Source organism: Mchenga conophoros, linkage group LG3, assembly GCF_057382185.1.
Source record: "Mchenga conophoros isolate Kocher_MC1m ecotype Shallow Benthic linkage group LG3, M_conophoros_male_GT1.1, whole genome shotgun sequence".
Classification (NCBI taxonomy): Eukaryota; Metazoa; Chordata; class Actinopteri; order Cichliformes; family Cichlidae; genus Mchenga; species Mchenga conophoros.
In genome coordinates, this window is record NC_140528.1 from 20,407,379 (window position 1) to 20,423,524 (window position 16,146).

At 44.2% G+C, this 16,146-nt stretch overlaps 2 protein-coding genes across 2 annotated transcripts in view; both read right to left on the reverse strand.

The window, feature by feature from the left end:
- Positions 1–16,146, reverse strand: part of LOC146577615 (NACHT, LRR and PYD domains-containing protein 12-like) — a 199,808-nt gene that overhangs the window by 32,176 nt on the left and 151,486 nt on the right. The gene's annotated exons all lie outside the window — the stretch shown is intronic.
- On the reverse strand, positions 11,147–15,434 carry LOC146577616 (protein NLRC3-like). Its single transcript, XM_085268323.1, has 3 exons — positions 15,392–15,434; positions 13,853–14,081; positions 11,147–12,918 (listed from the first exon to the last, which is right to left on the reverse strand). Exons 1-3 carry the CDS (start codon positions 15,392–15,394, stop codon positions 11,147–11,149), a joined length of 2,004 nt encoding a protein of 667 aa, XP_085124449.1. The 5' UTR covers positions 15,395–15,434.

Sequence of the window (16,146 nt, forward strand, 5' to 3'; positions counted from 1 at the left end):
AGAAAATGGAAACTCCAAACAGCTGAAGCCAACAGGAAGCAGCTTCAAACAAACACAACAAGAGAAAAAACTCTGAATGTTTCACATTAAAGTCGTACATTTCTCATAAAAACAGGACAAAGACTTGAAAAAGTCGTGTTTTTCCTTCCAGGAACCACAAGGCTTCACTTTTAAAGGTGAAGTGTGAAAGAAATGGACATATTTGAAGTCCAACACCTTTTTCCAGTCACATTATTAAAGCAGACAAACTACAAGCTCATTTTCATTCCAACAAGTCATCTTCTGACCTGGACTAACAACACTGGTCTCTATGTGCAGCTGGCTGTGAGACCAGTGCTCAGGGAGCGTCTACAAAGTGCAACACTGAAAGAACATCACACACTAGCTGTGTCCCAAAACGTCGGCTGCATCCTTCGGAGGACCCGGTATTCGCGGTCTACGTGGGCCGGGTCCTTCAAAGACCGAAAAGGCTGGAAGTGCGAGGCTGTGAAATGGGACGGTCTAGCCTTCAGATTTGCGTCACCGCTGTGTCGGTGGAGTTTAATAAACTCGGCCGTCTGCTCCTTGCTATCTAAAATATAACAGGACACTGGCGTAAATTCTCGACCGTCTCACACTTCTGTTTAATCAGTTTCCTGTTTAACGTTTATTCAGCTGTGTGAAAATCCCGGAGGAACTTTGATCTCAGCCAAATCGATTTACTCCGGAACAAATAAAACACAGAAAAAAGGCAAACAATTACATTTTTAAGTTATCCGAGTGACTTATATATCGTGTTTCACCTGAGTAGCGAAAGAGCGGGGTCTGTAAACGATGAAGCCGGGCGTCCGCTGCTCTCGCCGGCTGGAGTGACCATTGAACCCCCCGGCTTGCTAGCGAGCAGGTGGGTAACAGACGTCTCCGAAAACGTCGGCACACTTTTGCAAATATGCGATGTCTTGATAAACCAAGCAGATATTTGAAGTTTACACAGCTACTTTCTCGCCTGAAAATATGTTAAAAGTTTATTTTGTGACCCAGAAAGATTAATAAGAGTAATTTGAAAACTTAGTAGCTGCCGCCATTGTTGGCAGCTGAAATTTGGCTGGGCCGCGCTATGAATTCTGGGATATGGTGGGCCACGAAGGACACACCCGACGAATCCTTCAAATTCGGGGAAATGAAGGACGCATTTGTCGGGCACATTTGAAGGAGTCGACAAATACGGACAGCCTTCATCGCCTGGCTGTGACGTAATCGGCCTTCAAATGCAGCCTCTGGAGGATGCAGCCGACGTTTTGGGACACAGCTACTAATTTGCTTCCATCATCCAACCTGAAGAGGAAACAGAGACGCCTCCCCTTCAAAGTAAAAGCTGCTCCTTTTGGACACAGTATCAAAGAAAGTCTACAGTATAACATAGAAAAGACAGAACAAAGTTTTGGTTGTTTTTAAATTGTGCAGAAATGAAACTACACTAAGCTCAATTATGTGACAGACATTTCATCCCATGTCAGTTTGGCCTCATCCTGGGCCGGATTATCCAGCACACACTCTGACCACAGGTCCATGTTGAGCAGGATGAGCTGCTGGCTAATCTGGAGGCTGTAGCAGCAGCTCACAGTCACAGTGGGTTTCCACTCATGAAAAAGCTCTGGCTGCTTCATTTCTCATCTCATATCAGAGACTTTAATGCTTCACTGAAGCTGTACTGTGATGCTTCCATATTCCAGTGAGGCCTCCATAATGATTTCAGCTGTTCTGTACACACACTGTGTGCCCTGTATGGCTCAAAGTCTCTGCAGCCTGTTTTTATCTGCTATCATCAGATCTTCATCATCCTCATTCACATCCCTCACACACTCTACAGCCTCATCAGCACTGACTTCATCTTCACTGACTGATGGAGCACAACATGAACCTGTGGAGGCTGAAACACTGTCCTGTCAAACATCTCCCCGTCACCACTCCACTTCTGTCAGCCTTTAAATGAACCCTGCTCAAGTCTGTCACTTCTGTTTGGAGCCAAAAGAGGTTAAAGATTACGCCACTACATTCTTGTCTAGAAAATATTAAAGTGTATTTGGTGACACACAAAAAAGGGTAAAAGTATAGTTTGGGTCCACACATGTCCAAACCCTGGTGTGTAGGCCTACTTAGTATTGAGAAAAGCCCACTAAAAGAACGCCCACCAGACCAAAGCAATGGTGTTGACTTGATCAGCATTAACCCCGCCCCCTGACTTTGATGGGTGAAGCTGACAAATAAAATGTATTTATGAACAGCGATGCAGGGCCAGGAGTAGCAACGTGAATTAAATAAATACATCATTAAATAATTCATTAAATGTGTCAGTAAAATAATTAAAATAGAAAACAAACCAACAAAATATGTAATTAACTAATTTGAATTGTACATAAATACTTAATGAATTATTTTAAATGAAATTAACCGATAATTCATTGTGATTTTGTTTTGTGTTTTGATGAGCTAATAATCAGCTCTCTTTTTCTCATTGTTGTTCTAAGCCGCTTATCCAAAGGTAAGGCACTACCTGTTGAATTATTTCCAAAGTGTGCCAAATTGGACATTACAAATTAAAGTCTACTCACTGAAATTACTGGGGAATGTCTGCTTTGATTTTGATGAGAATCTCATGACAGTACTGAGGATTTAATGCAGTTGGACTGCTAAAAATGATTGAATGCGGTTGGACCGTGGAAAGCAGTTGGACCATGTTTCTGTTTATCTGGGTTTACGATGTGGGTTTAGTTTCATATGTCGTTTCCTGTCTGTCTCTCAGTGTCAGGTCTGCGTCTTGGTGTGGTGTTCTCATTTCCTGTTTTATTGTGAAGGTCTGGGTCTCATGTGAGTGTGTTCGGTTTTACCTTTGTCTCGTCTTGTTGATTATTCCCAGCTGTGTCCACCACCTGTGTGTAATTCCCCTGTGGTTCTCTGTGTATTTAAGTCATGTCTTCCGTCATTGTTGTTGCTGGTCCGTCTGTGTGTTCCACCCTGCGTCATCTGTGTGTTTCCCTGCTGTCAACCGCCAAGTGTTTCTGCTCATGTTCAGGTTCGTGTTCTGTAGTTAGTTTGTTCCCAGTCTAGTTAGTCATTGCTCCGTTCGCAGTTTGTCCTTTTCGTGTTTAATAAACCACCTTTACACCTTCACGACTGCCTGCATTTGGATCCTCCTTTATTTTCCACACGGCTCATCTCACTTGCCGTGACAGTACGGACCAGCCAGATATGGATCCAGCGGCATTCACCCCACCCACAGAGCTTCGAAAGCTCATAACGGACTCTGTGTCAAAACTAATCAACCTGTGGCTCAAGCATGAGGGAGAAGCGTTTCTCTACGTTCTGGAAGTCAGGCTGCAACAACTTATCACGGATTATCCCTGGCTATTGGACTCACTGCACCCTCTGGTACAAAACTTCATTCTCCACGAACTTCACCTACACCTACCAGCCGCTATCGCTTCCCAACCCAGCCGGACGCCGGAGGTTTTGCCCGGCCCGCCGGAGGTTTTGCCCGGCCCGCCGGAGGTTTTGCCCGGCCCGCCGGAGGTTTTGCCCGGCCCGCCGGAGGTTTTGCCCGGGAGGAAGCGACGATCGCGCCGTCGGCGTGTCGCCCCACAGCTGGAGAATAGGACTTCAGAACTGCCGGCTGTGGTGAGTGGAAAAGACGCTCTGTCTGTTTCACCAGTTTATATGACTGTTTATACCGGGGCTGTGTTCGTTGAGTCAGCTGCTCAGCCGGTAGCTCGGTTAGCTGCCCAGCAGTCGCTAACCCAGTCAGCCACTCAATCATCACCTCCATTACAGTAACAGTCAGACCCAGTAGACGCCATGTTACAGTCCATAGCCCAGTCAATAGCCCAGTTGGCAAGAGATTCATCAGCCTTATCAGTTCAGCCAGCCACTCCACCTGTTACTACTTCGCTACCTGTAGCTCAGTTACCACCAGTTCAGCAGCCTGCCCACTCATTTACCCAGCCTTTATCCTCACAGCCTCATTACAAGCAGGGAACACACTCCACACAAACTTTTGCTGGTTCATTTAAGCTGGCCATCTCAGAGACAGTTGCTCCCTCTAGGGCCTCCCCAGAGGCTGGGTGTCAGTCACCAGCCAACTCTGGACCCCTAGAGGTCAAGACACCAGCACCAGCAGCCTCACCGGAGAACTCACCTGAACAGTCTCGGCTCTCAGCACCCCCTGAGAGCTCAAGTGAGTTCACCCGTCCGCCTCAGTCCTCTGCTGAGTGTATTGGGGAACACTTCCAGCCCTCTGAGGACTGTATCCCACTGTTGCTGCCTGAGTCTAGCCACGGTGCTGCTCAGTCCCAGCCAGTGTCCACCCTGGCAGAGGTCTCCGTACCTGCTGCTTCAGAGACTGCTTTCACTGGAGGGCCTGAGGAGCCCGTCCAGTCTCAAGTCATGTTAGCTGGGGGTTCAGGTGAACCCAGCCAGCGTCCTGCCTCGTCGGCTGGAGGACCTGAGGAGCCCAGCCAGCCTCAAGTGTCGTCTGCTGGGGGTTTAGGAGAACCCAGCCAGCCTCAAGTGTCGTCTGCTGGGGGGCCCGAGGAGCCCACCCAGCACCACGCCTCGTTAGCTGAGGGTCCTGGAGGACCCAGCCAGCACATCCTCACACCTGCTGACGGTCCTGGAGGACCCAGCCAGCACATCTCCACATCACCTCCTGCAGCATCACTGCCGTCAGGTTTCGCAGCCGTCCCGCTGCCGTCAGGTTTCGCAGCCGTCCCGCTGCCGTCATCATCCACGCCTGGTCCGGCCTCCGTGTCTTCATCCACGCCTGGTCCGGCCTCCGTGTCTTCATCCACGCCTGGTCCGGCCTCCGTGTCTTCATCCACGCCTGGTCCGGCCTCCGTGTCTTCATCCTCAGTCTCGCCTGGTCCGGCCTCATCTGATCCTGCGGTTGCCACACCGCCGTCGGAGCCAGCTCAACCCATTCTGCCTCGCCTCTGCCGGCCGTTTTCCGGGCCTCTAAGATGGCATCATGGCCTTCGGGGACGGCCTCCGGAAAGAGTTCGTCGCCGCCGCTGGCATCGCGGCCGTCCTCCGGACCTGCTCGGTGGCCGCCACTACCTTCCAAGTGGTCGGCCTCCAGAACTGTTTGCCCGTCGCCGCCGTTGCCGTGTGCACGGTCGGTCCCCAGAACTGTTTGCCCATCGCCGCCGTTGCCGTGTGCACGGTTGGTCCCCAGAACTGTTTGCCCGTCGCCGCCGTTGCTGTGTGCATGGTCGGCCACCTGACTGTGTTGTGGACTAGTGAACAGTCGTGTTTTGGTTCTGGTTTCTCGTGCTCCTGGTTTTTTGTGTTTCGGGCCCTCCTTCCTGGGCCCCCTCCGCCCGCCCTGGCTTGGTGCTTGTGCTTTTTGTTTGGGGCTGTCGGGAGCCAGCCCTTTGAGGGGGGGTACTGTCACGGTTCTGGGTCCGTTGGACCCAGTATTTTGAGTTTATTGTGTTTTGATTGAAGTTTGCATCAGGGATTATGTTCTTGTTCTCTTGTTGTGTTATGGTGATGATTATGATTTCTATTATTAGAGTTCCATGTTTCTGTTTATCTGGGTTTACGATGTGGGTTTAGTTTCATATGTCGTTTCCTGTCTGTCTCTCAGTGTCAGGTCTGCGTCTTGGTGTGGTGTTCTCATTTCCTGTTTTATTGTGAAGGTCTGGGTCTCATGTGAGTGTGTTCGGTTTTACCTTTGTCTCGTCTTGTTGATTATTCCCAGCTGTGTCCACCACCTGTGTGTAATTCCCCTGTGGTTCTCTGTGTATTTAAGTCATGTCTTCCGTCATTGTTGTTGCTGGTCCGTCTGTGTATTCCACCCTGCGTCATCTGTGTGTTTCCCTGCTGTCAACCGCCAAGTGTTTCTGCTCATGTTCAGGTTCGTGTTCTGTAGTTAGTTTGTTCCCAGTCTAGTTAGTCATTGCTCCGTTCGCCGTTTGTCCTTTTCCTTTTTGTGTTTAATAAACCACCTTTACACCTTCACGACTGCCTGCATTTGGATCCTCCTTTATTTTCCACACGGCTCATCTCACTTGCCGTGACAGTTTGGGTTGGTTGACGCTTTTAAATTGAGTTAGGGATTTTAGAGATGAGGCCAGAAACTGTTGGACAGATACTGGTTAATTGATCACAAAAAAGTTGGACTTTATCGGTTGGACCGTTAACTTAAATTTGTCGAAATTGTTTAGGCGCTAAAGCTGACAGATGTGACAGTGGTTGTAAATATAAGACGTCTTTGTAATATAAAATAAGAGATCTCTGTGTGAAAGGAGTCTGAGGCAGTGCTGGAGCTATTTTTAGACTGTGTGTGTGTGTGAGTGTGAAAATGCAAATTAGTCAGCAGTGAACTGTTTAAACCACAGTTGGTTTTACAAATACTGCTGCAAACATTGTTGAGTGTGTGTTTAAGACGCCATTTATGTTCATTAGAGGGCTATAAATAAAGTTTTGAGTTGCCGTAGTGGATGTATAGTAATTGACTGAGTTTTGATATATAAATATAGTGAGTGCACTGTATATATTTAAGACTAACATATTACTTTTAGGAGTAACCTCTCATCAGCAATAAATGCTGGTGTGTTTTATTTTTTCTATTCTATGTGTGTGCTGTGAGAATTAATAGAGGTTTCAATTGTTTTCTTTGACTTGCTCTTTCTGATTATGAAAGGCATGTCTGAAATACTCTTAGGAAAGCGTGTTGTGAGTATATTCCTCAACTCTTGTCACAGTTTAAGTGTGTGAATGCTGTGAGTAGCAGGCTTTGAGTGATTGGGTGTGATTTGTACAAAATAATAAATAATAATAACACTATGAAAGTTGATAGTAGAGTGAGTGCAGAAGTGGAAGTGTGAGAGAAAAGGCGGTGTGTGTGTGAGACGATCTGACAAACGCAAAGAATTTAGTATATTTAGAAGTGTGTGCGTGAAATAAGGGTGAATTGTTTTAGATCAAGACTTAGTAAAACAAGAGTTTTATTAGCCTGTAAAAAAAACAAAACAGGAGAGATAGAAACAGAAAATATGGTTCTGAGCAGCTGCAAGGTTGACAGGAAATGGTGTGTGTGACAGGAACTTTGCATGCCCATAAAAGGAACTGACTGTGACAAGTGAGCACACAGAGAGAGAAACATACGAGTTAAACTCCAGGCAGATGAAGCAAATGGAGGTTTTAAGAAAAGAAATGAAAAGGATATTAATTGTATGCTTTAGTGTGTCAATACAGGTGGACTTCTTTCAACCTAGAATCTTGAGTACAAAACCATTGATTAACAGAATTGGGAGGAAAACAGGCCAGATTTTGGCTTAAAATTTTACAGCTTGACCTCCCACTTGTCCCGATCCTGAGAAGAAGCTCATAGGACAGTTAATCTCCTGATGAAGACCGACAGAACATCGTGGACTTCAAGAATTAACAGCAGGCAAAAGACAGTGCAACTGAAACTACACTGACGATACCAGCAGCAGCATGGAAGAAAAGCACGTGATGGAAAATGCACGGTGAACTGCAGGCTGGTAAGAACAGTGTGACATAACTGTTTAAAGACACTGAATGGGATATTTTGCCAGGCTGGGATTTAATCTAAAAGGAAAATACTGAAAAGAGCAACGGAGAAGAAACAGAGAAGAAACAGACTGTGTTTGCTGGGGATCACAAGACAACAAAGGACACTAAGAGAAGGGCACAGGGGCCAGTGGGAAGGTGAAGCCCAGACGAGTTCGACTGCGAGAATAGAGGGTACAATTGGGTTGAAATTGAAGCCGGAACTCAGGATGGTTTAGGGATGTCCACGTCACAAACAAAGAGGTAAACAAAAAGAAGGTAAAATAAAGAGAGAAAATAACTGACAATTACATTAATGAATAGAAGACACACATACAGATATTACATAGATTTATTTTTAGGATAAAGGGGAGAGCTTATACGTAGAAATGACTTTTTATACATATTGCATTTTGTGCCTTTAAGGGAGTTGTGGCTCAATTCGTCTCTTGTGGGTCACGAGCCTTTGGCTAGCGCTATGATTAGCCAATCTACTGTGAGGATGATATGAGTTATTGAAGGATTGCACACGCTTACAGACATATAGAGTCCATAAACACACATGACAGTATTGATTCCAGGCAAAAGGCCTCAAATTAATTTAGCGTTTAACTGAACTTGAGCTGGCCCTGTAACAAGTGACAGAAAAGAGGAACTGAATAGGAGTTTCTTGCTTTAGAGAAGGACCAAAGGAAGGAAAGCATATATTTTGGTTAAGTCTGATAAACTAGAATGAGAAGGTATTGTTACATCAAAGGAGCAAGATGAAATAAAAAGGCTATACCAAAAACAGGTTATAACATAGGAAATGTGAGTTTTAAAATGAAGTTAGTGTTAACCAGAGATGGGCAGTAACGCGTCACTTGTAACGCGTTACTGTAATCTGATTACTTTTTTCAAGTAACAAGTAAAGTAAGGGATTACTATTGCAAAATTGGTAATTAGATTACCGTTACTTTCCCGTAGGAACGCTGCGTTACTGCGTTACTAAAACCGAGATTTTTTTGCGAGAATGTCTCACGACAGTGACCTAAGCGAGTGCGCCGTTAGTGACAACAGCTGTGTGCAGATCAACAATGGATCATAAATCGATTGTGGGAGAGAGCATGAGCGTGCAGCGTTTAAAGCGTGGAAGTACTGACCTTATTTTGAGTTTGATTCATTAAAAAGTGACAGAAACATTAGTGTCCGTTGTGCGTGGGAAGAAAACCTTTTACAGCGAAAAAAAACCCCTAAACTTCCAAGCAAGCACCGAGTGCGCAACGACGTAATGGGAAATTCACAGAGAAACTCGCGGATTCTTCAACTGACCGCGGCACACCTGCACCAGGGTAAACCTCCGCCTACCCCCAGTCCTGCTTTACAGGTCAAAATAGAGCAACAGGACCGCTGAGTCTTTGAGTTTATTTATTTTCTGCTGTGTTTTACTTGCATCTATTTGAAAGACTGAGTGTAAACACAAAAAATATTTCATTTTATGTGCTGGAATGTGCAGAAAATAGGTTTCAATGTTAAACTAATTTATTCAAGTCAGAGAATGTTGCATATAATTAAATTTTTGCTTGATGCATAAAATTAAAAGATTAAAACTGATAAAACAAGTTTAAAAAAAGAGACTTTTCCATTTGATTACATTTTGTATGATGGATTATGCAGAAAAAGTAGAATTGGGCTGAAAGATCTATCGCTTTATCACCTCTTCAGGTTGTAAATCGTGTTTTTAAAAAGTAACTAAGTAACTAAGTAATTAATTACTTTTGAAAATAAGTAATCAGTAAAGTAACGGGATTACTTTTTGGGGAAGTAATCAGTAATTAGTTACTGATTACTTTTTTCAAGTAACTTGACCAACACTGGTGTTAACACACAGGAGTTGTTTCAAGGCAGCGTTTAGCTATGATAAAATGTATGCAGGAGTAATTGCTTATATGTTTAAACTTAATTGATTAAAGTGGTTGTTTTTTTTGGATCTTTTAGTAGAATAGGCGCTTATAATGATTTTCTTGTGAAAGGAGATTCTAGGTCAGAGTGGAGGCCTTGCAGCAGCGAGAGTTCTGTGTACAGGATGTTGATGATTAGATAACGCAAGCGACAGGAAACGCATGCAGGGACGTGAAAGCAGCGTTTTAAGAGTTTTAAAATGATGAGTAACGTTGAAGAATATATATAAATACAAGTCAATAAGTCAAGAAGATAATTAGGATCAGGCTTTTGATTAAAGAGTCCCAAAGATGATAAGTTAGGGAGGTGCAGGAAAAGGTGTTTGGTTTGCTTTACACAAGATCTCGGCGACCACAGGGGGGTGAGGATCCTGGAGGCCCGAGGCATGATGGACCACAAGAGAGGGACGCAGAAAAAACCTAATCTTACGCATGGAGTGTTCTCGAGGGGGAGCTGGTGTTTATTACTGGACCACTTAGATGACATGAGGTTGTCTGATTTGCTGAGCCAGAGGACGGCTAGAGAGGGTCAGAGCGGGAGTGGTGACCCCGATGTCCATGATGCCATGGATGGACATGGAAGCAGCTGAGTGGGCCGAGGAGTGACCCAACACAATGTATTGTGACCTCTGGTGTTCCAGAGGTCGAGAGAGGGAGTATTGAGATTGGAGAGATATTTTGCTGCTATTGTTAATAATCATCATCATTACCATTGCATTAATAATATAATCTACAGAATTGATATTGCATTCAGCAGATGTTTAAACAGTGTGTGTCTTTCAGAAAGACTAAGTTGCAGGCTGACAGGAAGTTGCAGGTTTGAAGAGTGTGTCTTTTGCAGAACTGAAACCGAAAGCAGAGTCTAAGTGCAGGTTATTTTGAGGAGCCTTTAAGGACGAGACACACACTTAGTTAAAGAGAATCATTTATAGGTGGAAGTTTAATCATGTTTTGCTCGGGGTTGCAAAAGAGCAGTTTGTCGCAGAACTGCTGCTGATGTGTCAAGATGATAAGCGAGCATCCGGCAGTGACAGGAAGTACCTGCCATGAAGATAGGAGATAATGTTCTTTTAAACTGTGTTAAAAGTCATTGTGGTTTTGATTTGACGTATGCATATATTCTGTTTGTGACGTATGAGAGGGCATCATTAAATTCAAGCCCTGATGGTATAAAATATCTGTTTATGCTTTGATTAAGTCGGAGATCAGCCCGGTCTGCGAACGGAGCTGGTCTTCCCACATGTGTATTTCATTAAAATCGTTTGACCAAGTTCTGGACCATGGTTGTTTGTACTCTCCTTCCCCAATATTTGAACCTTAACATTAGTTTACTCAAAATAATTTTAAGACATCAATATTAAAGGTTAAATTATGATAATGAATACATGCAACTATAACTGATGACATAAGAATTTGGATATTTTAAGCTAAAGCGAAGGTGCTGACTCACTTGGCATGTTACTCTCAAATCCTCTCTAATAACAAGAACATAATTACACTTTAGCCACAAGAGGGCAGCAGCATTAATACAAGTCACGTGTATATAAAGGTACAGTGATTATATTACAGTGATTTTGACAAAAACAAAACAGAAGTTGATGGCAGTGTGTTTTTCATAACATACCAACCAAATTAAATAATAAAAACTTTATAACTTACAGAGCTTTTTTAGAGGCTTTGACCACTGGCAGCAGCCTCAGAAGAGCCTCCTCTGAAGCAAAGTATTTATTCAGGTCAAACACATCCAGATCTTTTTCTGATGACAGTAAGATGAAGACCAGAGCTGACCACTGAGCAGGAGACAGTTTATCTGTGGAGAGACGTCCTGATCTCAGGGACTGTTGGATCTCCTCCAGTAGAGAACGATCATTCAGTTCATTCAGACAGTGAAACAGATTGATGCTTTTCTCTGCAGACAGATTCTCACTGAGCTTCTCCTTGATGTACTGAACTGCTTCTTGATTGGTCTGTGAGCTACTTCCTGTCTGTGTCATCAGGCCTTGCAAACGAGTTTGATTAGTCTTCAGACCCAAGAGAAAACGAAGGAACAAGTCCAGGTGTCCATTGGGGCTCTGTAAGGCCTTGTCCACAGCACACTGGTAGAAGTATTTCTCTGTCTGAGAGCTTGTTTGTTGCTCTTCCAGCAGATTGAGTCCAGAGTTGATGAAGGTCAGGTGGACATGAAGAGCAGCCAGAAACTCCTGAACACTGAGATGAACAAAGCAGAACACCTTGTTCTGGTACAGTTGTTTCTCCTCTTTAAAGATCTGTGTGAACACTCCTGAGTACACTGAGGCTGCTCTGATATCGATGCCACACTCTGTCAGGTCTGGTTCATAGAAGATCAGGTTTCCTTTCTGCAGCTGATCAAAAGCCAGTTTTCCCAGTGACTCAATCATCTTCCTGCTCTCTGGACTCCAGTGTGGATCTGTCTCAGATCCTCCATCATATTTGATCCTCTTGACTTTGGCCTGAACCACCAGGAAGTGGATGTACATCTCAGTCAGGGTCTTGGGCAGCTCTCCTCCCTCTCTGGTTTCCAGCACATCCTCCAGAACTGTAGCAGTGATCCAGCAGAAGACTGGGATGTGACACATGATGTGGAGGCTTCGAGCTTTCTTGTTGTGGGAGATGATCCTGCTGGCCTGCTCCTCATCTCTGAATCTCTTCCTGAAGTACTCCTCCTTCTGTGGGTCAGTGAACCCTCTGACCTCTGTCACCATGTCGACACACTGAGGAGGGATCTGATTGGCTGCTGCAGGTCGTGTTGTTATCCAAAGGCGAGCAGAAGGGAGCAGGTTCCCTCTGATGAGGTTTGTCAGCAGCTCATCCAATGAGGTGGACTTTCTGGTTTCAGTCAGGATTTTAGTTTTGTTGAAGTCCAAATTAAGTCGACACTCATCCAGACCATCAAGTATGAACACAACCTGGAAGTCTTCAAGCCTGCAGATTCCTGATTCGTTAGTTTGATTAAAGAAGTGATGAACAAGTTCCACCAAGCTGAACTTTTCCTCTTTCAGCACATTCAGCTCTCTGAAAGTGAATGGAAATATGAACTGGATGTCCTGGTTGGCTTTGTCTTCAGCCCAGTCCAGGCTGTATTTCTGTGTTAAGACTGTTTTCCCAATGCCAGCCACTCCCTTTGTCAGCACTGTTCTGATTGGTTCGTCTCTTCCAGGTGAGGCTTTAAAGATGTCTTCTTGTCTGATTGTTGTTTCTGGTCTGTCTGGTTTCCTGGATGTTGTTTCGATCTGTCTGACCTCATGTTCATCATTGACCTCTGCAGTCCCTCCCTCTGTGATGTAGAGCTCTGTGTAGATCTGATTCAGGAGGGTTGGGCTTCCTGCTTTAGCGATGCCCTCAAACACACACTGGAACTTCTTCTTCAGTTGGGCTTTAAGTTCACGTTTACAGAGTGGAGCAAATTCTGAAAGTAAGAAATTCAGAAAATAATATTATGTAATAAATATGTCTGTGAAGGTTCTCAGTTATCCAGGTCATCGTAGTCAAAGGAGCTTGCAAAGAAAAGCGTCTGGACTTCTTTAAGTTGCTTGAAGACGTTTCACCTCTCATCCGAGAAGCTTCTTCAGTTCTAAGGTCAAATGGTGGAGAGTCCCAGATATAAACCTAGTGGGAGTAACCCCCCACAGAGGGACAAAAGGACCCCCTGATGATCCTCTAATCGCCTGAGCCAAGGTGTGAAACTGGGTGTGGGTCCCAATCAGCCAGAGTTTCGGGTGAGTTCATTATGAAACCTGGCCCCACCTTATCATGCGAATTCCTGAGGTCAGATGGCCCAGGATGTGAGTGGGCGTTAAGGCGTCTGGGAAGGGATCTCAAAACTGGATTATAGATGGCAGAGAGTTGGTGTTGTAAACCACCGCCTCTGTTCAAAGATGGTCGCTCACAGTGGACATAGATGGCTTCTTTCACTCCTCTTTCAAACCATCTGTCCTCTCTGTCCCAAATATTTTGGACATGATAAGGTGGGGCCAGGTTTCACAATGAACTCACCCGAAACTCTGGCTGATTGGGACCCACACCCAGTTTCACACCTTGGCTCAGGCGATTAGAGGATCATCAGGGGGTCCTTTTATCCCTCTGTGGGGGGATACTCCCACTAGGTTTATATCTGGGACTCTCCACCATTTGACCTTAGAACTGAAGAAGCTTCTCGGATGAGAGGTGAAACGTCTTCAAGTAGACCTCTAAAGAAGTCCAGACGCTTTTCTTTGCAAGCTCCTTTGACTATATAATAAATATCATAGCCTTTCAGTACCCTGAAAGGATGAATGTCAATTGGTCCATTTCTTGAGCTATTAGGAAAGATCAATATTCAGTCTTTAGAGAAATTCTCTTACTGCTCTGCAGATGGTCAGCCATCTCATGCTGCTTAAGTCTCCTCAAGAAGTGGAGTGTGATCTTCAGAAATGCTTCTCTGCAGCTCTTTCTTTCATCTTCATCCTCACCTTCAAATATCTCCTCATCCTCCTTCTGGCTTTTTATGGTTTCTGGGTGATCTGGACACAGAACCTTCTTGATTTTCTCCAGCTCATTCTTCACAAATGTTGTGATGTGTTTCTCCAGCCGCTGGAAAAGAAGACTATATGAATTACCCAGTGGTAAATGGACTGGTTCTTATATAGCTCTCTTTGATACTCTGTGTGTAGCTGAGATATAATGTACGAATTGTGAACATTCTCAAAACTGTATTGTACATAGGTTATACTTTTTTATTGTGTGAACTTTATTTTTGTGGAACTAAGGTTCCGTGTGTTATTGTTGAAGTGGGACATTAATCAGTGTAACGCCACCTGCGGCCACATTGCGGGTGTGGGGTTTCCTAGCCAGAGCTGTACGGACTCCACACTGGTGAGGCACGCTTTCTGTAGCTCTTCTCCCTGTACTAAATTATCCATATAAATTCGGTGTATTTGTCTTTGTTAAGTATTGGCTCCTAGGGTTAAAAGCTCTCAAAGTGTTTTCAATCGCTTTGAGTGAGAAAAATGATATTTGGAACTGCGCTTTATCTGTTGTATCATCCGTTTGTGTGGAACTGACTTGTGTTAAACAGGGTGAGGAGAAGCCTGCTGCCGCTGTGTGACGCTGATTTTGCTGCTGCACTCTGTTTTATAGGTATGTGTAAATGTGTAGTTTTTGTTTTATGTGTATAATGAGCTCATGTCCCGAGGCTGTGCTCTGAGCAGTATCTTCAGCCATGTTGGGAAGAGTTAAAAAGTTGTTTGAATATGTATTATGCAATTGACCTATTTTAATGGGAATTTGAATGTTATACGTTATTGTTAGTGATTCCATAATTGTCTCTGTTTTACCCCACTGTAATATTTGATTTTGAAGTGGCGGTTGTGAAAATTATTATTTTGATAAGTTGTATTTTCTTTTATATGATGCAAGCAGAGCTGTACGGACTCCACACTGGGTGAGGAGAAGCCTGCTGCCGCTGTGTGACGCTGATTTTGCTGCTGCACTCTGTTTTATAGGAATAAACCCTGTTTCCAGCCAGTCCGTGTCTGTTGTCACAACGCAGTCGACCATTTCACATCTGCTACATGTGCACACAAAGCATTTTATACAACATGCCTCATTCAACCAAGCACATTGTTCTATGCTTAAATACTTTCTTTCACACTCTGATGGATGCATCAGAGGGCAGCTTGGGTTTAGTACGTTACCCAGTACATTTGCCAGCCAGGGTTTGATTCACAAACCTTCTGACTAGTAGCTGACCTGCTCACCTCCTGAGCTACAGTCACCCCAATCTGACTGAAATCATGGAGCCCAAACTCTGACTTATGTTGGACACACTGACAATCCTCTGGTCCACAAAGTGCAGCATAGAGGTGACTGAAAAGAACAAATGTAGACGTAGTACTACAAACCATAACCACAGAGTCCAGGTGTGTTTGATGTTGCTGTGCAGACTGACCAGTGGAAACCTCTGCTCTCTGCTGGTCCACTCTGTGGAGAAGTAATGTATAATTAGCTCATGTTATGTCTGTCCACACACAGACACAAGCTAAAGGTCCATGAAGTGATGTTTGGATGGGTTCAGTCAATCAGATGACTGTCATGGTGAAGCTTTGCTAGTCCTGCTGATCCCACTGAGAATTAACAACTCAGTTTCCAGATGTCTGTAGTTTTCTGCTCAGTTTCTTTAGTCCCAACAGCTCTTACCATCTCCTGCATAAAGCTTTCCCTCCATGCTCAGATGCCCTGGAACAAGGTGCTCTCTTTATATCAGTGACTGGTTTAAAGGGACAACTTGCAGTGCTCGCCAACCTTTGTGTCAGCAAAAGTAGTTCTAATGTTTCTTACATTTATTACACACACAAATCAATGAACGCAAAAACATGAACTTTCCAGATATTTTGTTTCACAATGTTACAAAACTCAGTTCAAAACTACACAGTCAGATTTACAAGTACAAAATATTTATGACCACAGTTTGAGCCGATGTATGTCCCGAGTCTGTGGACTCAGTGGTTTTGTTTTGATTGTTATTGTCTTTTGTTACAATTTCATTCTGATTAAGATTTTCTAGTTCTGAGGTTTTGGTTTCTGTGTTCCCTCTGTACTGTGTTAGTATTGTGTCTCTGTGTTCACTTCCTGTTTTATTTTGACAGTGCCATGTCCT

What these genes read in the sequence shown, in the direction of transcription:
- LOC146577616 (XM_085268323.1), bottom strand. An exon ending in GGCTGACCATCTGCAGAGCA is followed by an intron (nt 12,919 to 13,852) that starts GTAAGAGAATTT and finishes TCTTACTTTCAG; the next exon opens with AATTTGCTCCACTCTGTAAA.